We start from the raw sequence: 25,769 nt of genomic DNA on the forward strand, positions 1-25,769 counted from the left end.
ACAGTGAACAGCATTCTGGTATCTTCAAATGAATATGAGCTTCAAACTGGGATGTCTGTTTTGCTCACTGTTACATCCCTAGCACTTAGAATCGTGCCTGAGTATTCAGTCAATAGTTGTTGAATAAGCAAATAAAATGAAATTTCAAAGAATATATGGCATGATATAACATGCATAGTCAGGAAACCAATTAATTCGCTCCTTTACACACTCGCCAAACATTTTCTGAATGCCTACAGGTACTGTGCTGGGATCTGGAACCCTAAACATTCATATAAAAAGAAGTTTTTCCCCAAAAGTGTTTTTAATTCAAGATCAACATTAAATTCTGAAGTTAAGTTTGAGAAGGGTCCACTCAATGTATAAACCTTGACTTTGCACCAACAGAAGCAGTTCAACAAACTGCTGAGTCAGCAACACAGGGGCCGTGGCTGCCCGCCACAGGCGGGGGTCAGGAGACAGCGAAGGACTCCCTGGGTGGGCCCGAAACTGGACAAAGAATTCAGGAGGCTCTGCCTCTGGGACGTTCTCCAGAAGGCCAGGTGCCTATCCTCGCCCATTTTTCATTTTCAGCCAATGACTGACCCTTCCCTGTTACTAAGCTGGCAAATAAGGTCTTACACGTATTTCACAAATAGTAAACATTTGCTGAAAGATAAACAGCTAATAACTAATATTTATTAAGTGCTTACTATATGTCAGGCACTATTCTTGGTGCTTTATATGAATTAGCTAATTTAATCCTCTCAAGAATCTCGTGAAGTAAGTGATACCATCAGCTCCATTTTACAGACACAAAAGCTGAGGCAGAGAGAGCTTGATTAACCAGCTCAAGGTCAGACAGGGGCTGGCCCAGCGGTCTGACACCACAACCAAGGCCCTTGACCACTATCCGGCACTGCTTAGAAGTGATCAATTAATCAAGGAGTGGCCAACCCAGAAGTTTCAGAGCTATTTGCCTGCCAGCTCTGGAAACAAGTACAGCCTAATTGACACTGGGCAGAAAATGATTAAGTGGCTGTAGGCAAAAAGCTGTTTGATAATGGCACGTGGAAATGTCAGAGAGCTCAGGGACAGCGATGCAGGGAGGAGCCGCTTTCCAGTGTACTCTGCCTATCACCTGTCCTCTGCTAACAAAAGCCAGAGAGAGACACAAAGCTTCCCGGCACCACAGGAGAGACAGGTCACAGAGCCCCACGGCACTTCAGAAGAGACAGCGATCAGAGCCACTCAGAACAGAAGACTCCCAGAGCAGTAAGACACTGCAGCCAGAATTTTCCAGAGTGTACTGGAAGAAAGCACCTCTTTAGAAGTGTGTATCTGAGTAGGTGATATACGTACACTGAGAAGTCACTATATTAAACGCCCTCCTACAGTCTGTCACAGACTGCCTGGACATGAATGGTACTGGACATAAAAAGAAATCAGAAGATAGAGGATTTGAAGGATGAAAGACTGGGCCAGGGAAGAGGTTTCTGACCTTAATAACACCTGTAAAAGAGAAATCACCAATTCCCTAGTGAGGAGGGGCTGGATCTTAGCATCAGAACCCCAGTGCCTTGTACTCTGTGGTGTCCGAGTCTGAGTGCACACAGTAAGGATGTAGCTGCTGTCATTTAACTTGCCGTGGTACTGTTTAATGTCCCAAACTGAGGAATCACTTCAGATGTTGTTACGCTTAGAGTATCTATCATTATGAATTATACTGTGGTTATAATTAAAAGCAATACTATCACTTTTGAATGACTGAAAACGGCAGTGAAATTCTGCAAGAATAATTTACTACAGTCCTTTGTTAATGACTAGCGAATGTCCTTGATTAGGACAACTATTTTTTTGTAGCAGCTAAAGGGACATGCAAACGATCTTAGCACTTTTAGAGGTGGAGGCATATGAGAGGGAGCCGTGTTGAGAAGAGCCTGTTCTCATCACACTGAAGGAAGCTGGTGCAGTGAAGGAAGAGCCATCCGGGTGCAGACAGGCTGGGCTCTCCCCGCTCAGCTGTGGGACTTAGCACAAGCCCACCAGCCTTCATTTTCTCCTCTGTAGAATGGAAACATAAACTGACCGACAACAAGGCTGTGTGGAAAGTAAACAAGATGGTCCATCACGCGCCCTGCTAAGCACTTGGCATCTAGTGGGTTCAGCAAATGTTTGCTCCTGCATGTCCTCCTCTTAAGAAAGCAAGCCATCAGCCTATTTTAATAATGCACATGCATGCAAACCAATGTTTTTGAACAAGTAATTGTTCATCTGTATGTGACCATCCAAGGCAGCAACGTTTCTCATCCACCTGTCCAACATAACTTTAAACACCTCTCTCCTGCTGCCTGAGAGGCCAGCCTCAAAACCCACGTTGGCATCTTCTCTCCATTGTCCCCACAAACGCTTTGGGCTTGGGCCTGTGAGTGGTCATTTGGGGTGAGATGGGGCAGAGGTATCATTTACACAAAGCTCAGACTTATTCATGGTTTTTTTAGTGCTTAAACCAAAAAGCAGCAGCAGTGTGTTTGCTGTCAATATGGTTCTCCGTACCTGTTGCCTCAGCCCATAAAAGGTGGCAATGGGCTCTGCAGACTGCGGCTCTGCGTCCTCTGCATACAGGCAGATGTCATCTTGCACACTCTGCGCCGGCCAGAACCCAACCACGCCCCTGGCTTGAAGTTTCTTTTGACTAATCAATGCTTTCAGCATATTTTGGGCATCATCATAGACTCTTTTGGCCTCTTCACCTTTTAGGAAATATAAGAATTCACTTAAAGATGCCAAAAATAACCAGCAAAGAATGCTCCTTTTTAAGACCACTACCCCTCCTCAGCCATGTTCTCTCTTCGCGCCTCTCTTTTCCCCTCAAATCCTTTCTCAGCGTTTGTCATCAGCGCAACTGAAGGTGGAACAGCTAAGGGTTCAGCGGTTTCTGCTAAGTACAGCTCCCATAGTCTGTTTTCCCAGCTCAAGCCACTGCAACTTTCCCATTTAACAAAAGGCAGAGCGCCAAATCTGTGGCTTCCCAAAGCAGTCTGTCAGACAGAGAGTGAAACAAAGCAGGCCAAATCCTTCCGTCACTGACAGTCCTCGTGCACACAGAACTCCACTGACCTCACGTGAGCCTGGGGATGTGGAATAGGCGGAGGGTGAAGCGTGGCCCCAATCCCGCTGAAGTGGCGTCAGCGCTGCACCTGGACGGCCTCAGCTCGGGCCCCTGCACGTTGTCACCTGCACAGCAGGAGCCAGGCTCCCAGGACACCCTCCTCTTGGTTTTGACTCTAGATGTCAGGCTCCTCTTGGCCCTAATCCCACACTTCTGCCAGTGTATCCCTCCACCTTGCTCTAATCTGGCTATCACCTAATCCTTCGAATGGCTTAGCATCTGGAGCCCATGTCTCTAAGGTAAATTTTGGGGGTAGGGTTGGGAGTGAGAAGCGGGGCTAGCAGCTTATCGACTCACCCACTCTCTAGCTTATTGCCCCAAGTCCTCCTCCCCCCACCAATGCTCCAGGCACAAAGGACTCCTTGCAGGCCCCCAAATTGGCACATGTGTCTGTGCCTTCTCATATTCTGTCTCCTCTGCCTGGAATGTCCTTTTCTTCGATGCCATCTCACGTCCCCAGTCCCAGGCTCAGTAACTCCCACCTAATCTTCAAAAAGCATCTCAAACACCACCTCCTCCAGGAAGCCTCCCCTGACCTCCTAGTCTGAGGTCTATCTCATCTTGTGTCCACAGAAGCCTGGGCTCAACCTCGCAGCAGGTGCTCGGCATGCTGTACGGGAATTACCCGTCACTGTGGCTGCACCAGCTAGCCAGGTCCCAGAGGACAGGGGTTATACATGTCTTCTTTTGTTTATTCCCAGAAGAGCCTGGCATGCAACTGATGTCAATAAACATTTATTAAAAGAATGGATAAACAGAAATGCCAAATTTAGCTGATAAATAAGGACCAAGCCAGCAATTTAAAAACCATTAAAGAGTTGAGCAGGTAAACAATATCCTATGCTATAACAATAAACTATACCCTGCATAATCCACACCCACTGCTCACCACTTAGTCTCGTCTCCAAAGTCTCAGACTGTCTCAACTGTCAGAGCAGGAAGGAGGGACTTAGTGAACTAACCTACAGTTTTGTCGTTAAAGATCTTGGGAAAGCCTCGATTCGGGTACTTGCCCCGGAGCTGCCAGACATCAAAGAAAGGCTTCCAGTCAATGTAGTCCACCAGCTTCTGCAGGTCATAGTCTTCAAAGACCCGAGTCCCAAGAAACGTGGGCGTCACTATGGGAAAGAAGTACCATTGTCAACACTACCACCAGGCGCCCGGGGCTGAGCAGCCCTCACACGTAGCGCTGCTTTCTAGAGGCCTTCCTGGTCGGCTCTCTCCTGCTCTGTTGGCTCCCACACTCTGCCTCCCTCCTGTCACTCGTACGAGTTGTTTTACAAAGAGGAGAACTTTAAATTATCGTAGAGAAGGAGTAATTCTGCAACAAATCTTAAATAAAACGATTCTTCCCATGCAGCTGACTGACTGCACCACCCATGGAAACTCTCCCGTCAACCCTTCCACCCCCGACCCCGCATAAGGAAAAATGAAAGACTTGGGTTAATCTTCACTTGTACAAATGAAGACAATATAAAATACAGACCATTGTAGAAAGACATACATAGTAAGCCACTTATATATAGCGTAAAAACATGACACAATAATCTGTACTGCCTACTGACACACGTACACATAGTCAAAGGGTGAGGAAGTGCACGGCAGCGAGGCATCAACTCAGGACCTAGTGGGGGAGGGAGGGGCGCAGGGCCTCCCACTGCACATGTACTGTTTGCTTTTTAAAATGGACAGAAGGTTCTTTCTTAAGTGGTTAGCGGGTATACATGGATGTTCAGCATATTGTTCTTTATACCTCCTCGTGAGTCTAAAATACGCCCTACGTTAAATAATGGTGAAGACATCCGAGACAGATGGTGCCACTGGGCTTTTTGGGATTTCATGAGCAGCAATACTGCCCCCGACCTCACCACGCCCATGGCGGGGTCAGGTCAGAGTCCCAGGGACTGACTCTGCAGCCAGCTTCCTAGCCCTCTTGCCCTCAGTTTCCTGATCTGTGAATAGGGATCGGAGAACTTAGACTATACTGACAATCTCAGGGGCTCTGGGATAACACAAAAGTCTCAAGAGTGCTTTCTTCATTGGATGGTAAAAGTGAGAGGAGAAAGTACGAGCAGCTTCTTAATTTTGCCCGGAAATCTCTACCTTTTCATACATGTTGACAGTAACTCTTGCCCACTTGCACCTGGTCTTTTTACCACACAGGATGATCCCTTCCGTGTAAATATTCTATTGTGCTGATTCCTTCGGTAACTGAGAAGGAACTACCAACATCCTCCTGCCGACAGCCCCCTCTTGCTCTGCAGCAGCACCAAGGGACGTCATCCCTGAATAAGCTTGTCTTCCAGAGGTTAAGATTTGCTTGCGGTTTTACCGCCAAGGATCGTGGAAAAGAACCCTTCTTCCTCCCTTTACCGACTTCCTGCAACTACCCTAGGACTGGGTTGCCCTCCAAAACATTTCTGAGGGCCGTACCTCAGGGCCTCCAGCGCCCTGCAGTGGGTAGGGGCAGGGCCTTGCAGGGGCCCCGATGGGGGTTAAAACGGACACTCAAAAAGTGTCAGCCCCGCTGCCTGGCTCTGTGGGCCTCAGAGGACTATTTCCACCAAGATGTGCTTTGGAGGTTTGACTTGGTTAAAATGGACGTCCCCTTGAGATATTTTTCCAATTTCACAGTGAAAGGTAAAGAGAAAATAATAGTTGGAACTATATAGTGATTTACATTTTTCAAAAGTTTTCACATATTGTTTTGTCCTCACAACATTTCCATAAACTCACTCCTTTTTTTACACATTAGAAACTGTCAAACACAGAAGTAAGATGCTCAGGGTCACTCCGTGGTTCAGAGCCAGGAGCTGAGCCAGGATTAGAACCCAGGCATCCTGGCTCCCAATCTGCATTCTTCCCACTAAGCCTCACTGAACCCAGCAGGACAGAAATTAGAACCAAGCTCACCGACATTTTCAATTTAATCCTCTCAACTCTGCTGAGCACGTGTAGAACACAGATGTTGCGAACAATGAAAGCTGATTTGAGGTATTACCTTGGAAATATGGATTCAATTAATATAACCCCTATTCGCCCTGTCTTAGTTTTGCATTTGTCTCTCATGCATCTCTGAGCCTGTCAAAACATCTTACACATTTTATTCCCTTGTGAACACCTATGCAAGGCAAAAAAGGTGGCTAGAAATAAGAAAGGGAAGAAACCCGATAAAAGAAATAAAAAGAGGGAAGCATCCAGAGAGAGAATGAGAGCATGAACAAGAAATAGGAGACCCGGCTCTGCTGAAACGATTTAAAGGTCTGTTCAACGCAAAGGCATTTTCAATTTCAGACATTCCATGTCTGCACTTGGGCCCGCCTGGACCCAGGCCAACCCAGTGACCGTACCACCCAGGCAGGTTTCTAGAACTTGCTTCGAGCCGAAGGGGGTTCACTCAAGCACAGCACAGAGGAAAGAATATAGGTTTACAAGACAGATCACAGAGAATCCTAGTAACCTTTCAGGTTATTACCTGAAACCCAGTTTCTTCAAATTAAAGTGGGGACAATAGCACATTCATTACAGAGTTGTGTCAAGGGCTCAGAGCCGCTGCAGGTCAATCTCAGGGCAGTGTTTGGTCCTCCATAAATGGTACCCATTTCCTTTTATTTTTAATCATCATTGTCATTCATCATCATTAGACACAATTAAGAGTTTCTAGCTGCCTGTTTGATTCTATAGCCAAGTAAATGCAAAGGGCTCTTCGGCTCACAGTTAGCACACGCAGCCCTTCTCTAACCAATAGCCAGACAGACCTGGGGGAGGCTCTGACAGCCAGTCAATATGGAAACCGTTTTTTCTAGCTTGACTTAAAGTTAAGTATCTTCTCTCCTAGGAAAAAAAGAAAAGTTGCTTAGTCAGAGACTCTTAGCTTTTCAGCTGCTACCCTGAAAGTATGTTCAAGAAAGCTAGTACATAAGTTTTTCAAGAAAACAAATATTTTTATTAATGAAAATTCAAGCCCTAAAAAGCTCTTCCTTTTCCATCCAATATGGCTTCACATCAGCACCAGCACAATAAAGACTCATTAAATATCCACTGAATATTGATATGTGAATATAAGGCTGACCTGCAGCCTTGACCGTGGGATGAACATGGCAGTGGAGCGGTCTCCTGCCTGTGCTTTAGAACACCTGAGGCCGGGGTTAACTGGCCCGCTTTCCACTGCCCCGAGGACCAGAAGGCAGAACTGAGAAACTGTCAACTGTGGGCAAACCTAAGGGAAGGAGGAAAGCCAACAGCTTGGAAACATCTGTTGTCTTCATGCTGTTTGTTATCTCATTCCACTTGCCTAGTCAGCCCCAAAACGCACCGCCCCCACCCTCAGACAACGCCCAGCTGGCGGATAACCAGGGAGAAGTATCCCAACGACCTCTGCAGAGGAACTGTGCCCACTCTCCACAGACTGCCTGAAGCTCATCCAGACAGGGACAGTGCTGACACACCACTCTGCACAGCCAGCGCCGGGCAGTCAGGGAGCGAGGCTTACAACAGTCCTGTCTAATGTCTTCATTTTCTCCCATTCTCTCCTCAAGAACAGGATCTGTGGGAGTGATTTCAGTACACTGTTTTGGTTCCTGTTTCCCTGCTGGGGACTACCTCATATTTTATTCATTTTCATAACTCTGGTATCTAGCACAGCACCCAACACCTACTGTGTACCCAATAAAAGTTGGGCAGAATAAATAAAATTAATTTTAATAGAGCCAAAAATTATTGGGAATTTAGACTCTGAAGAAGTCTGATTTGAACTAAAAAATAGGACTTCTCTAAAATGATCCTAAACCTTACCTCCTCAAAACAGTAAAGTCACATTAAAAACTATAGGATCATTTTATTACCCAAACAAACAGGGTCCTGTTTTTATCACTCACCTTGAGAGATTCATAATGGTCCTGTCTGATATCTTCATATTCTTCCATGATCTCCTCAAAGTATTCATCCTTTAGATTCTCATCTAATAGCTGAGAACACTGAAAACGCAAGATCAGCGTTCAATCACAACAGAGCAGCAAAAGAAGATAAAACGTGCAATTCCAGTCAGTTCTGGTGACACTGCCTTCAGGAAACTTTTCCCATCATTTCCTCTCCCTTCACCAACTTTGCTAATTCCTGCCTGGGTGTGCAGTAAAGGGTCAACTCAGTAGGCCTGGGATGTTCAAATCTTGCACATTCTGAAGAAAAGACTGGTCTTGACAGGTTCCTGGGAGATGCGCTCTAAGCCCTTGGAATATCTGCCTGATAAGAGTGTCTTTGCCTACCTGGGGCCGTGGGCCACCCCAGACAGTTTATGTCAACAATGTGATTTATGGGGAGACTCAGTTCGTGCTGTATCTGTTTGACCTCTGGAGGGGTTGAAGTCTGAGGATTCCATGTCTACATGACTGACTCCCAATAAAAGCCCAGGATACCAAGGCTCAGGTGAGCTTCCCTGGCTGACAACGCTCTGTACACACTGTCACACATCACTAGCGGAAGAATTAAGCACTGTCCATATGACTCCACAGGGAGAGGACACCCGGAAGCTCATGCCTGCTCTTCCTGGATTCCACTCTATGCATCTTTCCACCTTTGCTGATTTTTATCTGTATCCTTTCACAGTAATAAACCATGATTGTGAGTATAAGAGCGTTTCTGAGTTCTGTGAGTCCTTCTAGCAAATCACTGAAACTGAGGGTGGTCTTGGGGACCTCCAACACCCCTCTTCTTCAGTGTTCCAAAGATACTCTGCTCATCTCTCCATCACTACACTTACTTTTAGTAAGCGTACTTGCTTTTAGTATCTATCTATGTATCGACTTTCCTCACTAGAGGACACCACGTTCATGTCCCTGGTTTCTAGCTCAGTGCCCGGTGCATACAAGGAGCATCCTCACTAAATGTTTGCTGAAGGAATGAGGCTGACCACAGCCACCTGGCAGCTTCTGCTAAAACAAGAAAGGAAATCGATCTTCTGGGAAATGTGAGGTCACTCGGTAACTTGTAAAACTAGGATCAGGTAAATGCTGTTTATGACTATGATTACCAAGTTGGTAGAGGAGTAGCTGCCACCAACGCTAAAAGTAAGATTACAAAGAAATATGAAATTGCTGCCACTGATCACATCAGTTCAAAGCTCACAGCACTGCCCACCTCTGCAGCCTCAAGCAGCATTTTTTAATACGCAAAAAGGCAGGGAAGTTCAATATCATCACTGAAATTGAGGAAGTTAGACTGGATGATGGCTAAAGTGCCTACCAGCTTTAAATAACTATAATTCTATGAGAATTTACTAAGCATCTCTAATTACAATCTAATCACCTATAAGTTACTATAAAACCAAATCACTTTATTAAGGACCATAATCAGGAAAGGCCATGTGGCAAGCCTAAAAATGGCTCCTAAATGGTATCCACACCACAGAGTATTTCCCAGCCTTATATGAACCTTACCTCAGTGGAGCCCCATTTAGGAAACCCAGCAGAGCTAAACAAAGACAAGAAGGAGATGCCTACTCCTGAGCGCCCGAAAGTACACGTAACCAATGTTCTAAAATATTGTTACATTCTGCTGGATTTTAAACTCTGAGAAAGCAAAACCCTGATTTCCTTAACATTCAAAGAACTTAACAATACCCCGACACAGGTACTATTGGGTAGACAGAATGGCCCACTGGTTTGTTGGCACCTTCGAGCCCGCTATACAGCCCCCTGCTCCCAGAGACATGGTAACACGTGCCTCCCGGTCCTGTCTGTCTCGCTTGATGGAAACGAGTTCATGGCCAATTACATGGGCTAATGGATGGGATCCTTCCACAAAAGCAGAGTCCATCATGTGTTTTCATGCCAACCACTTAGACACAGTACAGGTTTTCTTTTCCTTCTTTTTTATTTTTCATGGCAATCGTAGTACAATGAGAGGGCATAAGTTGAAAATACGTTTTATAATTTAAAAAGAAATAATATTGGTACCTTGTTTTTTATTAAAAAAGAAAGAAAAGAAAGCAAGAGGCATCCTGAGGTCTAAACATCCAGCTATTTTGTAGTCAACACATTTTGGAATCTTTCAAATTCATGAGCCAGTAAGCCAGAGGCCTGGGCCTGTGCCACACTCATTGCAGTTAGATCAAGACTCTGAACCAACAATCAACCTAAACAAATTGTACCACTGACTCCTGAAAAGGGTCATAAGCAATTACCCAAATGATTTATTATTGGACTCACGTTTGAGTAATTTTAAAAGGTGGCGGTTTCTTTGTCTATGACAAGAGCTAACCTCTGCTGGCTGCCTGGCTGGACCCGGCCGTAAAGAGCACAAGGACCCACGCCTCACCCTTTGCTTTCACCCAGGCCCGTGCTGCTGCAGCTCCTTAAGACAGTGAAGGAGCCTGTCCTCAGAAGGGACTCAAGAGGCTGACTCTTTCCTAGCTAGAGTCTTTCCCCTACCTGAAGGGGCAGTGTTAGCACAGCATCCTTAAATGGCCAACTGCCTCCTCTCCAAATGAGCAATGTTTGGAGTCATTCAGTAGCATCTGAAAACAGCAGCAAGCATTAAAAAGAGGGCCATTGGTTATGCCCATGGACCTGACATAAGCTCCTTATGAAACATAATCCAAATATAAGGTACAAAAGTTGTTTTAAAACTGAGTTGTAGAAATGTAGTTTATTTGGACATTAGTCTATGTCAATGGTAAATAAAAACTACAATTTTATGATGGCAGCCTGATTTAATGTTATCCTTTTTAGTAAAGGAGAACTGTTAAATTCAAGAGAGCAAGTTTCATGTAAACAAATCCACAGATCTGAAAGAACTCCTTTGGAAAATGGCTAAGGAAATGTGGTCACCTGGTTCAGGCTGCACGATATCACCTGGTGGTCTCCCAAATCACTGGGTCCCCTCAGTAACTTGCTTCACCTACAAACTGTGTAAGTTGGACTAGATCAGTGGTTTTTAAATTGCGCTCTTTTGATGAGAACTGGGAGTGGGATGCAGGATGGGAGGGGCTGCTCTTATTTGTACCACACTGAGTTTCCAGGGAAGATGTCACTTGAACACAAGGTTTCCGTGGCTAAAAGAATTGGAAACCACTGGACCACATGGTCACTCAGATTCCCTCCAGCTATTACAGCCTGTTCTTCAAGGAAAATAATGAAACACGTAACAAGAGAGGATATGAGGCTTCAATGACAAGGAAAAAACTTAGGTAAGTTGTTCATTACATTGATAGAGAAAAACCTACTATTTTGGGTTTTGAACATCTAGTGAATGTTTTTCTGTCTTTCGGTAGGGTCAACTGTCCCGTTCTAGGTTAAATGCTTTTCTATCTGGAAACAGGTCATTTTTAAAAAATTCTACATTCCTTTTAGCTCTGGCATGGAGCTAAGAAAGTGTATGTTCATATTTATAAATATTTGTAGATGGCTGAGATCTCTCTCCGGGTTGGTGTCAAAGTCACAGGTGTCTTGGCACCATTCTTCTGTTACTCAGACCGGCATTTCTGCCGCTGGTGCAGGAAGTGGTCTGCAAACACAAGACACACTCATCTGGCCCTCCTTCCAGCAACACAGACAACTGCAGTGACACTATTGTAAGGCTTATGCTATTCTTTCACTTTTTTTGGTAGAAGTGGACAAAAATAAATAGAAGGTCTTGGGTGATACCCTTAACTCTTAATGCTCTCTTTGTTCTCTCTTCACATTGTATCTGAAATAACGTAAGGCCTACACTTACCACCACCACACTCTTGGATGCGTCCAGGACATGGATTACAGGCGCACTGTATCTTGGAGCTATTTTAACTGCTGTGTGGGTTCTGAAATGAGGGGTCAGGAAGAAAAACATATCCATCAGTGCTGACAGTTCTTACACAACTCTTGTTCAGAACCATTAGAGATGATGTGTTTTTACAGTGCTTCCCAGAGAAAGATTTCAAGGTACTTACAAACATTGAATTTCAAATTTCTCTTGTAAAACTGGGATGACTTTCTCCCCACCCTAAGATGGGGAAACCAAAGGGAAAAGACATGGATTTGTTGGCCCAGGCTGCGAAGAAGTCTGTGACAAAATGAGAACGACTTTGTCCTCAGCTCTCTGCCAGCAGGGGACGAGTCTGCGACCTTGCAGTCATTAGCAACCTGTCTGAACTAAGGGAGCTAACCAGCCCAGGCAATTGCACTTTGCTGTCATAAAGGTCAAGTTGAATTTCTTCCTCCAAATGAGCTGGGCTACCAGCCAGGGCCCCTGGGGAACCAGACACTAGGCAGGCGACACAGGACACCACCCTCTAGCTGCTTCTCCCTATTCCTGGGAGACACCACCTCAACCCCACTTGATACCTGCAGGAAGAAACCTCAGACCCTAAATAAATTCAACACAAAATAACACAGAGAGGCAAAAGCAACAAAAATATTTTATACTAACATTGGCTCAGCCCCAAATCCCTATTGCCAAACTTGAAAATGTCAGTGCTGAGGAAGAAACACCCTTTAATCCTTAAGCTTACCTAATTAACTAAAGTGCAAAGCAAATTGCCCTCTGATTACCGAACGTTTACAGCAATAGCTTAGGCTACGTATCTACTGTTTCATTACAGAACATAACGCTAAAGTGAGACTGGGGAATGCATATGCGCTCCCTTACAGTAGTTAACCAGGGCCCTGAAGATGGAGAGATGCAAGGGCTTTCCCACACTGCATTTAAATGGGCGGCAACAGCAGTTCCCACAAGACGGGCAGTGCTTTCCAGTTTCATCTTCTCCCCTAAAGTAGCAGCAGTCTTCCCCAAGTCAGACACTTTCATATTCTGTCCCTCAATTAAGATGTATTTTTGTTTGGAAAGACGTCCAGAATATGTTTTCATATGAGGAAAAAAACCAAGCGGAAGAACAGGATGTTTAATAAAATTCTATTTTTTAAAAAACAAACACTATCACCCTCAACCTGTGCCAATCAACCCACCTTAGATGTAAGTGCCACAGATACACATCAAAGTGTCCACACTGGTTCCATGCAGGTCAGAGACGGGAGTGAAGGCAGGAAGGGAGAGACCCAATTTTACTTTACATTCCTCTGAACTGACACGTTCTAGTAAGCGAGGATTACTGAGGTAATTTTTAAAAAACAAGAGAATATTAAAGATGCAAACGTGTGTGTTTTTAATAGGCTTCTGAGGGAAGGCTCTAAAAATTCATTCGTAATGAGACAGACAAGATCACTAACATTTCACCTGGCCCTTTCTAAGTGTATCTCTGTACATAAACAGGAAGCAAAGGACTAAAGCCATAGCCACAAGAACTGACCTAAAGATGGAAGTTCAGGCCTAAGCTAGTTAGTACAAGAGACATCTTCTGGGCTGGGAGGTTGCGGTGCAGAGCACGGAGGGAGCCAGACCATGAACCTGGAGCAGCCAAACAGACTCCACTGCTTCCTGGGGACCTGTTTTGTACCCACTGTGTGCTTGGGGATCAAAGATTTGAAGATACCTTGGGTATTCTATGAGGGGGAAGATTTTCAAACAGTAGGAAAAGTTATAAAGAAGAAGCTGTTTCTAGTTTCAAAATAGAACACAAGTCAGACTCTGCCTGCTTCCTTTTCCTCAGATGGTCACCTCCCTGAGCACATGAATTTACCCCAATGAATAGTCTGCATGAAGTTCCTCCAGGAAACATTATTTTAAGCTTGATGTGACTTAGATAGCATTTTTCTTAAAGAGAACCAGTACAATTTTAAATTTTAAAATCAACACAATTAATATTTATTAAGCATCCAAGGGTTTTGGTGCAATTCTGGCCATTTTCTTTGATGATCTTCTGGACAAGGGCACTGAGAAAGAATTGACGGATTCCAATATTTTAAATAAATTAATTAATAAATTAATAAGTAAAAGAAAAGTGCTGCCTTCTAACACAAAATTGACAAAGCTAGATGAGCACAGGCATAAAATTTGAGCTTGCTCAGCCATCGAGAGTGATTCTGGTTTCCTTATAAAATAATCTGACGTTGCTTCCACTTTCTTCTAAGCTTCCATTTATGCAAGCTTCTCTAGCTGGAAGAAGACTTCTTTCCAAAGTCTGAAAAGATGCAAAACATTGGACTCTCTCTTCCCCTTCCTCCATACCAAGAGCAAAGGGTTAGAGCTGAGGCTGAACCTATATCCATCTCTGCTAAGTCACTCATCAAATAGGATTTAATTAGTCACTGCCCCTACTTGCTGAATGGGCACAATAGTATTAACCTTGGAAGATCTTTTTAAAAACTCTGAAAAAGAACAAGTACTTGAAGTATTTATTTCATGTCATAGCCTATCCTAGAATTAATTGAAAGTGTTTTATATAAAAATGCAGCATGACCAAAACTTAAAATTTGATGAGAAAAATGAGACAAAGAGAAAATAAAGATGGGAAAATTAAGATGCAATCAGGAGTGAGATCGACATATAAAATTCATTCCATGAAATCCTACACACACACCTGAGCTCTAAGCTTCCCTGCAGTCAATTCAAAGAGGAAAATAATATCAGTTACGTGATTTGGCACCAAACTTCCTAAGAATTTTTCTTAAAACTCAGAAAATTATCTCCAGCTTTGAGCACTATGACTTCCTATTGAATTCTCCACTATTCACAAAAAAATAATAAAGACATTTTGCAGTTATTGGCTTTACACCAGTAAAAAATTGAGAGCTAACTGCCAGACTTGTGCCCTTGAGAAGTTCTGTAGCTAACAGGGCTAGATTTCCGTTAAAGGCATTTCTAGTTTGTGATATCAAAACCATCTGTATTACAGACAGGAGCATATTCAGTGTTCTATTCCTTTATAGCTACAGGTTAAGAAGGGACAATCCAAGCACATTTCCACTCAGATATGACCCCGAAATCTGTATAACCCTTTCAAAGTCTCCAAGGAGCCATCCATTAGACAGCCTTACGCCTCATTGCAAGCGTCTGGGGCTACAGCTCTAATTCTATCATGCCACCACGGGCCACTGAGGTCTGGAAAAGCCATGTTGGTATATTATATCCCCTCAGAGATCGGCTTTCATGACAACTTGGAAGACCTGAGCTGCCATCTGCTCAAATACAGTTAGCAAAGGAGAGAACTGGAACACTGCTGAGCCCTCAAGAGGTCAGAGGAGGTAACAAATACCAAGGGCTCTCAGAGGGCTTCTGAGACATTCAAACCCCTGAATGCTTTCTAGCAAAGCTGACTCGCCCAGCAGTAGATGTCTTTCTCATTCAGATGCAAGAAGCACAAACCATAAAAGGTGATAAACCAGATTTCATAAAAATTAAGAACTTTTGTTACACAAAAATACCACTAAGACAGCAAAAGGCAAGCCATATTGGAAGAATCTATTTAAAATATATACTTCTCTAGGGGCCGGCCCGGCAGCGCAGCAGTCAATTTCGCATGTTCCACTTTGGCGGCCCGGGGTTCGCTGGTTCAGATCCCGGGTGTGGACATGGCACCGCTTGGCACGCCATGCTGTGGTAGGCGTCCCACGTATAAAGTAGAGGAAGATGGGCACAATGTTAGCTCAGGGCCAGGCTTCCTCAGCAAAAAGAGGAGGATTGGCAGTAGTTAGCTCAGGGCTAACCTTCCTCAGAAAAAAAAAATATATATATATATATATATACTTCTCATACAGGCCTAATATCCAATATAAAGAACGCACACAAATCTAAGAAAAAAGTAAGAAAAAAGGCAGAATATCCAATTTAAAAAAAGACTTAAAAGAGCAAAACAAAAGATTAAAAAGCATATACAAATGGTCAAGACACATATGAAATGGTACTCAATATCATTAGTAAACAGAGAAATACAAATGAAAACCATATCAAGATATTATTACATACACATTAAAATGGTAAAATCAAAAAGGATGTGGAATCACTGGAACTCTCATAATTGCTGGTGGGAGTGTAAATTAATACAATCACTTTGGAAAACTACTCAGCAATATCTGATGCAGATGATCATATGCATACCTTATGATTCAGCTAGTTTGCTTCAGGGCAGAAATACATACATAGCAGAGTTCTGTGTAATAGCTGCAAACTGGAAAAACCCAAATGTCCACCAACAGGAGCATGGATAAATAAGGCATAGTATACTATACAATGGAATATTATACCACAATGAAAAAACCCCCAACTGTTGTAACACTAAGTTTAGGCCTCACAGAAATAATGTTGAGCAAAATAAACTGGACACAGAAGAATACATACAACAGGATTCCATTTATACAAAGTTGAAATGCAGGCAAAACCAACCTACGATGATGGAAGACAGAACAGTGGTTCCTCTTGTTGGTAAGGATGATGAGGTGGGGTAGCCCGTGCAGTTCCCAGAGTGCCATTAATGTTCTATTTCTTGATCTGGGAGTGATTACATGGGTGGGTTCATCAGGTTGTATATCTATGATTTGTGTACTTTCCTGTATGACTGCAATTCTTTGGTAGAAGTACTCACTTAAATAAGAGGGCTTGATGAAGCGAGACTCCAGGCCCGAGTCCTCACCTACTGTCACAGCTTTAGAATGCAGTCAGAACAGGGGAATTTTACATGGAAGTTCTTAGAGGCTGCACGAGAATCTGTTGTGCAAAGGCTGGTCTAGCACCACGATGGACAAGGGGATGGTACCTGAAAGCACTGCTGCTGGCTTTCACTTTCCAATAATTTCCCAGAAATTCTAACAGGCATGGAAGACAACAGAACCAGAAAAGGCAGAGCTCATTGAGAAACAAAGCACTGGAGAGCTGGAAGAAACTGTGGGAGGTCAGGGACCCAGCTTTCTGCCTTCGGGTAGGCACACATGGAGTTTCCCAGATGATGAGAGCAGATATTTTGCAACAGCATGAAGAAACGATGGGTGATTTCTGATGTGATTACTTCTAACTTGATATACCAGGTTACAGAGTCATTTACGGCTAATTTTGCCAATGATGTATCTTGGGAGGCTAGTCATGTTGCTTCTGAATGTTTTTTTTAAAAACCTCTTTAATTTGGTGGCTCTTACGTGGTAAGAGGTATAATAGAATGGACCATTTGGTAATGTTCCAATTTGTACAAGTAGCAATATGTGGTTTCCTGATCTTGAACTTCTCTGAGTGTAGTGTCCTACCATATAAAATGGTTATTTTGAAACCAGAATCACATTTACATAACTCATAATGCATTTCATTATATCTGTTCATTTAAATATTTATTTATTCTATTTACAACTGTGATTTTAAAAGGTATTTCATTCTGACAATAGTCTATAGATTCTCTTACCATTCTCTTTACTAAGCTAACAAATGTTCACACTACAATCATCAATTACCTAAGACCATCCTCACTGAAACCCGTTACCAATGGTTGGGTCATACCCCCAGAGAATAATCTGCCGCACATGCTGGTGGACAGTCTTTTGTGGAGAAACAAACCCAGTTCTCTAATGTGAGTGACAACAGCTACACTATTAAGTCCTTCAAGTACAAAAAGCAATTGGTAGATAAATGACATAACACTACTACTGACATAGGACTACTCATGAAAATGATCCATTCAGATTATAAACGGCATGACGGTTAATTATGGGTGTCAACTTAGCTAGGCCATGAGACCCAGTTTTTGGTCAAACACCAATCTAGACGTTTCTGTGAAGGTATTTTTTAGATGTAATTAACATTTAAATCAGTAGACTTTGAGGGAAGCCGATTAGCCTCCATAACATGCCTGGGCCTCATTCAATCAGTTAAAGACCTTAAGAGAAAAGACTGAAGTCCTCAAGGAAGAAGGACTTCTGCCTCCAGACTGCCTGGGGACTTAAGACTGCAACATCACCTCTTGCCTGGTCTCCAGCCCAAGGCCTTCCCTGCAGATTTCAGACTTACCAGCCCCCATAATCACATGAGTCACTTCCTTAAAACAAACCTCTCTCCCTCTCTCTCTCTAAATATATACACAATGCACATGCACATTCTCTTGATTCCGTTTCTCTGGAGAACTCTGACTAATACAAATGGCTTACCATACAGTTGTTTCCAGTATGACAGGAACTTTGCACTATCTTTGACCAGACCTCTACTGTATTTTTGTATCAGAAAAATAAACTATATGATAGTGTGAATCACCAAGTTCAATGCTCCAACTGGGTATTATTTCCTGCCAAAGTGAACTATATGGGGCATATGGAATGTGTCATAAAAAGTCTAAAACCCATAGTTAACATATTTCTCACCAAATATTATGATCACGACCCCAGGAAAAATCTGACAAACTAATGATTATGTGACCAAATTTGAACTTTCTCCTCTTTAAATTGTTTAACCCAGAGGTTTCAAAAACAACTTCCCAAAGTGGTCTTTTGGTTCATTCTTGCTAGGCTGGCTTTCTGTCTCAACTACTACAAGGTCAGAGTTTCTTCAAGGGAACTTGCAATTACTCAGACACCTGCTTCAAGATAGAGAGTGAGCTGAAGTTCAAACAATGTCTTTGTGCTAAAATACACAGCTTCTCCACTCAGTTTGATTTCAGGAGGAGTGGATGTTCATTAGAAATCTCAGGAACTAAACAGGAGGTGAGAGGATTAAGGAGAAGACAGTTGCAAGCCAAAGGAATCCAAACAAAGGCTAAGGGTGGGGAGATCACCAAGGAGTTTCCTATAGCAGGCTCCCAAAGTATTCTGGCTCTTGTCCAAGTGAAGACGGAAAGTTCATGTTTTTATATAAGATGGAGCCAACGTACTAAGCATTAGAAAAAACCCTCAGGTTTTCTCACTGATTGTAAACACAGGCATTTAAGAGAATTTAAAGCAAAGCACAAAGCTCATAAACTTGACTTACCTCGAAGTGGTGGCTCCTCCAATCAGCAATGGAATCTTTATAGCTAATCTCTCCATTTCCTTGGCAACAAAAATCATTTCATCCAGGGAAGGAGTGATGAGTCCTGACAGGCCAATTATATCTATTATTTAAAAAAAGAAAAAAAGGACAGTGAGACAGAAGATGGGAGAAAAAGAGGAAACGTATAAAGACTCATTTTAGAAACTTTGTAAATCAAGACCACAAGACCTAAGTTGAATTCCCAGTTTCTAACTCTAAGACATCTTCTCTGACTGGGGGGTTTCAATTTACTGTTTGCTTTTGGTAGTAAATATGATCTGTAACTTAAAGTTGCAATAATGTACTTGCCACAGTTTTGGGAAGCCATGCAATAGAATACATTGTCACATATTTCCCAGACTCCAACGTGTCACAGTGCCTAAAGAAACATAAAAACAACCACACCCAGAGAAAAACTCTAACATAACACTGCTCTCTTACAAGAAGCCTGTCCCCATTCCCCATCTTCATAGCTACATAGGAGTTTCAAGGTTACCTATTCCCCTCTTCAACCCCCATTATAGATGGCAGTGAAAGCAGGCCCCATGCAGGAGTTGGCTCTTGATTGTCTGAATGTCCCACGGATCCCACACGGGCTGGGGCATTACTATTCACTGGCAGACACACAACTGGAGGGAATGGCATGTAATAAAACACCCAGAAGTACAGTTGCACAGTACCTGCTTTGTGGTCAAGAGCAGCTTTCAGTATCTTATCACAGGGAGTCATGACTCCTAAATCAATAACTCTGAGGAAAAGAAATGAGATGTGAGAAAATTAATGAGAACCCATTAGAGACAAAGCTGAAATGAACATTTTTATTTAGCCATCAAATACTGCTCTAATGTAAACTGGAATCACATTGAAATGCTCACTAAATATTGACAACCACCCCAATTACAACTGCCATTTATTAGGTACTTACCTATGCCAGGAACTATGCTAAGCTTTTTAAACGGTTTCATTGATGCATACTTCACAAAGCAGTCACTTCACCCATTTAAAGTATACAATTGAATAGTTTTTGGTATATTATTATTATTTTTTAAGCTCTGGTAAAAAATATATATAATTTGCCATTTTAACCATTTTTTAAGCACACAATTCAGTGGTATTAATTACAATAGGTCACAATGTTGGGCAAACTTCACCATTATTTATTTTTAAACCCTTTCATCAACCCAAAAAGAAACTGTGTAATCATTCAGCAACAATTCCTCCTTCCACCTAGCCCCTGGCAACCTCTATTTTACTTTCTGTCTCTATGAATTTGCCTATTCTAGACATTTAGATAAGGGCAATCATACACAGTCCTTTTGTGACTGGCTTATTTCACTTAGCATAATGTCTTCAAGGTTCGCCCATGTTGTGGCATGTGTCAGAACTTCATTCCTTTTTAAGGCTCATAATACTCCATTGCATGGATGTGCCACATTTTGTTTATTCATTCATCCGTCGATGGACACTTGGGTTGCTTCCACTATGCTAAGCTTTTCATATAAGCGATCTCATTTAACCCTCACGGCAACTCAACAATAAAGCACTACTCTAGGCCCCATTTTTTGTTTTGTTTTCATATATTTACTTGATTCATTTATCCAAATATATACATTGGATGGATTATTATAAATGGGATTACTGCATTAAATATATTTTATGATGTTTGATTTATATTTTAAACTTGATTTTGAGGTAGTTTGTACCAATTACTACTTTTTAAATTATTATTATTATTATTATTTTCTAAAGATTGGCACCTGGGCTAACAACTGCTGTCAATCTTCCTTTTTTTTCCCCCCTAAAGATTGGCACCTGGGCTAACAACTGTTGCCAATCTTTTTTTTTTTTTCTGCTTTATCTCCCCAAACCTCCCCCCCCCCACCCCGCCCCCGTACACAGTTGTATATCTTAGTTGCAGGTCCTTCTAGTTGTGGGATGTGGGACGCCACCTCAACATGGCCTGACGAGCGGTGCCATGTCCGCGCCCAGGATCCGAACCCTGGGCTGCCGCAGCGGAGCACGCGAACTTAACCACTCAGCCACAAAGCTGGCCCCAATTATTATTATTCTTGAAAACATGATTTTCACGTTTTTTTTTGGTTTTTTGCTGGGAAAGATTTGTTCTGTTGCAAATCTTCCTTTCTTTTTTTCTCCCTTCCCCAAAGCCTCAGTACATAGTTGTATATTTTAGTTGTAAGTCCTTCTAGTTCTTCTATGTGAGCCACTGCCACAGCATGGCTACTGACAGATGAGCGGTATGGTTCTGTGCCCAGCGAACCTGGGCCACCAAAGCGGAGTGCACTGAACTTTCACCACTAGGCCATCAGGGCTGGCTCTGACTTTAATGTTTTAATGAGGAAGGGCCCAGAGGAGCTTGGGCCCAGTCACAGAACTACTTAGTAGCAGAGTTGGGATTTGCACCAGGATCTGACACCAAAAAACCCATCCTCTTAGCCATTTAGGCTAATAATAACGCCGGGGAAGCTCACTCAATAAATATTTATTGAACAGTATACTACACAGAAGCCAATGAGAAGAATAATCCAGAAGAGGTCAGTTCCTGCAAATGAAAAGCCGATGATAAAGAAATCTGGTTACTTAAGTCAAGGGAGAGGGAGACTGAATCAGGGAGCTGTTCACCCAGAGAGATGGGGTGAGACTCAAAGGAGAAGCTGGCTCTGGGAGGGCACACACGAGAAGGAGGGTCAGCAGGGGCAGAGAAAGCCTGGAGCATGCTCTGACAGAACAGATAATACCAGAAGAATTCCAATTCATAGGGGAGATGGCTTTCTGGAACTCAGAGAAAACAGGAATTTCTGCCCTGGAAAATGTTCTATGTACTACTCCTCTATTCTAGATTGAGAGAGGATCCATGTCAGTCATTATTACAATTTCATTCTATTATGAGTATTTGTTTAAAATATGTTTAAAAAAATTACAGCATGCATCTTCACTTACTTCATAATGTCAAGAATTCTTAAAATTAAATAAGGAAAGTAATTTTAAGTAAAAAAATCACTATGTTTTATGCAGCATCAAGTCAGCTGAATGAGTGATGTCCACAATGTCCTAGACATCAGGGGCAGGAAGGAGCCTTGCTTCTCACTATATACCCGTTTATACTATTGGATTATTTAGCTTGTTCCCATATTACTTAAAAAAATGTTTTTAAATAAACTAGCACATATGGAATCCTCAGTAAGAAGCAAGACAATTTCAAATCAATAACCATAGTCAGCTGTTAGCACTAACCCAGTAGAAACAAAAGCTGCAGGTTTTAATGATATGACACTGCAGGTTGTAACAGGAATGAGATGATACCACTTTGCGTTTTTTTAGCATATTGAAAAAAGTCTGGTAACTGGATCTTTTGTTCAACTATGACTAAGTATAGACTGTCGCATATAAAACTAAGCAAAATAGCATACTACTTTTAAATCAAGACAAAAAGGCATACATTTCAAAGCTGTTTTCAATATTGTATATATTTTTAAAACTCAATTAAAAATCATCAGTATGATGGCAAGAATTCTCTTGTTCTCGTTCCCTTTTCTTGTTTTAAGCAGTGTATCTTTCAGGAACATCTTATGCATGCTTGCTCTGTTTGAGGAAAAGTACGGAGCCCTTGTGGCTGGACAGAAATGGGGGAAGGAGAGAGGTAGCCAGCGAGGTCAGAGAGGGAAGAGAGGGCATCTGAATGGTGGCAATTAGTTCAATTTTCAAAGTACTAAGTTTGAGATTTCTTTAGATATCCAAATGGAGCTCTCAGGTAGTCAACTGGATATACATGTCTGGAGTTCAGGTGAGAGATCCATGCTGGACATAAAACTTGGAACTTGTCAGCATATTAGATGATGTTAAAATGTCATGAGACTGTGTATAAAAGAATTAGAAAAACAGATTACCAAAAGCAGAGAGAGAAAGAAAGGAAGAAGGAGGAGGAGCAGGAGGAGGGAGAAGAGAGGGGGAGGGGAGGAGAGGAGCAAGAAACAAAATAGTCAGGAGACTGGATGAGACCATATAAGCCTGTCCTAGGGCCTTGTCACCCGAGGCGGGTGTGCTCCCTGCACCAGCAGCACCACCATTACCTGGGAGCTCGTGAGAAATGCACAACCTCAGATCCAGACCTACTTCAACCAGATGTGACCCTTAACAAGACTCCCAGGTGACCAGAAGGCACATAACTGTTGGAGAAGCACTAACCTAGGTAGTGAAGACAGACAAAGAAGAGCTCCAAGGGCTGAGCCTTGGTGTACTCCTCTATGTAGGGATCACACAGAGGAGAAATCAGCAAAAGAGAGAGACAAAGAGTGATCAGTAAGGTAAGAAGGGATCTGAGAACAGTGAGCCAGGGGACCAGGATACAAGTTCAATTTCCAACTTGTATGCCTCCTTAGGAAATCTTGTCGGGAAACAGTCAAATATATCATTGATTAGAAGAGCACTTCCCCACTTTTACCATGCATAGAAAGTAATATTTACGGCACTGGGATACACGAGGTTGCTCACCATCAGGGACAACCAGTCTAGGACTGAGGCTGCCCCCAGCTCCACCCCTGAGGAAGAAGGGGATCAGTTTCTCAGCATATCTGAGTTGAGAAACAGTTGGCAAGTTCTGAATTAGAATACAGTGTGACAAGTGCTACGATGGAGGCATTTACAGTGTGTTGTGGGAGGCCATCTAAACTGGATGACAAATAGAAATGTCCCAGGAGGGTGATACCCGAGCTCAATTTTGAAAAAATAAGTAGGTATTAGCTAGATGAAGGGAAAAAGAGGGCAGTCCAGGCAAAGACTAGCACTATGAAGGTCCAGAATCATGAAGCAGCTGGCCCTGGAGAACTCGGGCTGAAGGAAAGGATCTGAAGCCTGGGGAGGAGGGCATGGGTCAAAGCCATCCCTGCCTTCTGCGGCTGCCACCACTCTTCCCACCAACCCTTTCCATGTTCTCTCACCTTTACTACAACTTCCTGCTTCCCCCACATACCTCTCCATCTCCCCTGGCTTTCCCTTGGTTTCCCTTCTTCACTCTGAGCTGTACCCCACGTCCGTAGGACTCTTCCCATACATATTCTTATATTTTGCCAAATGAGAGATTAAAGACAATCAAATGAATGTTATGGAAAAATGTCGGTTTTATAATCATCTTTCTAAACTGCTTATAACAGGTTGTGAACACAAGCATTTAATTTGGGCTTCTAATTCAGAAAAAAAAGGTAAGCTGCATTAAATGCTTTAGCAAAGGCATCCAATACTATTTAAGAACACAAACATTTTAGAAAATAAATAGTGTAGTAGATAAAGTCTCTTTTATGCTCCAGAAGGAATTAAAAAGGAAAATGAAACTAGCTATGTATCTGCATGGCCTTAAGGTGCCTCATATTTGCTGTCATGTGAACTAAGGTGGCAGCTTGTTTCTGATCCTGCAATTCACACACGCTACCACTAGATGGAAGCACCCCACCAGTCTGCATTCCCCAATGACGGTTGCCAATCTGCAGTTAGATTGGAGCTCACAGGGTCTCTTTCTACTTCTCCTTTTCAAAAATACATAAATAAATAAAATTCTTGATAGTCTCCTCTTCAAAATAATACAAGTTGGGTAGAGGAACTGAATAGATATTTTTCCAAAGAAGACGTACAAGGGAACAACAGACACATGAAAAGATGTTTACTATCACTAATCATCAGGGAAATGCAAATCAAAACCACAAGGAGCTATCACCTCACACCTGCTAGAATGGCTAGTATCAAAAAGACAAGAGATAACAAGTGTTGGCGAGGATGTGGACAAAAGGGAACACTTGTGCACTGTTGGTGGGAACATAAATTGATGCAGCCTCTATGGAAAACAATATGGAGGTTCCTCAAAAAATTAAAAATAGAACTACCATATGATCCAGCAGTCCCACTTCTGGGTATATATCCAAAGGAAATAACAACAGGATATTGAAGAGACATCTGCACCACCATGTTTATTGCGATATTATTCACAACAGCTAAGATATGGAAACAACCTAAGTGTCAGTCAATAGATAAATGGATAAAGAAAATGTGGAGACATACATACAATGGAGTATTATTCAGCCACAAGAAAGAAGGAAATCTTGCCTCTTGCAACAACATGGATGGACCTTGAGGGAATTATGCTAAGTGAGATAAGGCGGACAGAGAAAGACAATACTGCACGATATCACTTATATGCGGAATCTAAAAAAGCCAAACTCATAGAAACAGAGACTAGAATGGTGGTTATCAGGGTCTGGGGGGTGGGGGAAATGGGAAGATGTTAGTCAAGGAGTAGAAACTTTCAGCTGAAGATAAACACGTTCTGAGGATCTAATACAGAGCATTGTGAATATCGTTAACAATATTGTATTATATACTCGAAAATGTTAAGAAAGTAGATCTTCAATATTCTCACCACAAAAAGAAACGGTAATTATGTGATGTGATGGAGGTATTAGCCAACACTATGGTGGCAATCACATTGCATTATATAAGTGTTTCAAATCAACATGTTGTACACCTGAAACTTACACAATATTATATGTCAACTATATCTGAATAATGCTGGAAAACAATATATACGTAATTTATTTCATACGCACACACATACACACACACACATAAACACATATCAAGTTGAAAGCCTCTGATTACCAAGCAAGCCTGTGAGGTATGTTGGAGAGACTGGATCAGTGTGCCCTGACTTAGACACAGCCATTTTCCTCACTCAGCTGAACACTTGAACATGCAGTGTTTCATTCTT

At 42.5% G+C, this 25,769-nt stretch overlaps 1 protein-coding gene across 4 annotated transcripts in view; it reads right to left on the reverse strand.

Moving 5' to 3' along the window:
* Positions 1 to 25,769, reverse strand: part of MTR (5-methyltetrahydrofolate-homocysteine methyltransferase) — a 102,977-nt gene that overhangs the window by 7,180 nt on the left and 70,028 nt on the right. For all 4 annotated transcript variants that reach the window (XM_008528903.2, XM_070568234.1, XM_008528904.2 and 1 more), the window contains 7 exons: positions 19,678 to 19,745; positions 18,959 to 19,079; positions 11,864 to 11,945; positions 8,029 to 8,127; positions 6,910 to 6,985; positions 4,114 to 4,269; positions 2,536 to 2,732 (listed from right to left, as the gene is read on the reverse strand). In XM_008528903.2, coding sequence (XP_008527125.1) covers positions 2,536 to 2,732; positions 4,114 to 4,269; positions 6,910 to 6,985; positions 8,029 to 8,127; positions 11,864 to 11,945; positions 18,959 to 19,079; positions 19,678 to 19,745 — 799 coding nt within the window. The remainder of the gene's footprint in view (positions 1 to 2,535; positions 2,733 to 4,113; positions 4,270 to 6,909; positions 6,986 to 8,028; positions 8,128 to 11,863; positions 11,946 to 18,958; positions 19,080 to 19,677; positions 19,746 to 25,769) is intronic.

The sequence above is a fragment of the Equus przewalskii genome, chromosome 1 (assembly GCF_037783145.1).
Source record: "Equus przewalskii isolate Varuska chromosome 1, EquPr2, whole genome shotgun sequence".
In the NCBI taxonomy this organism is placed as follows: Eukaryota; Metazoa; Chordata; class Mammalia; order Perissodactyla; family Equidae; genus Equus; species Equus przewalskii.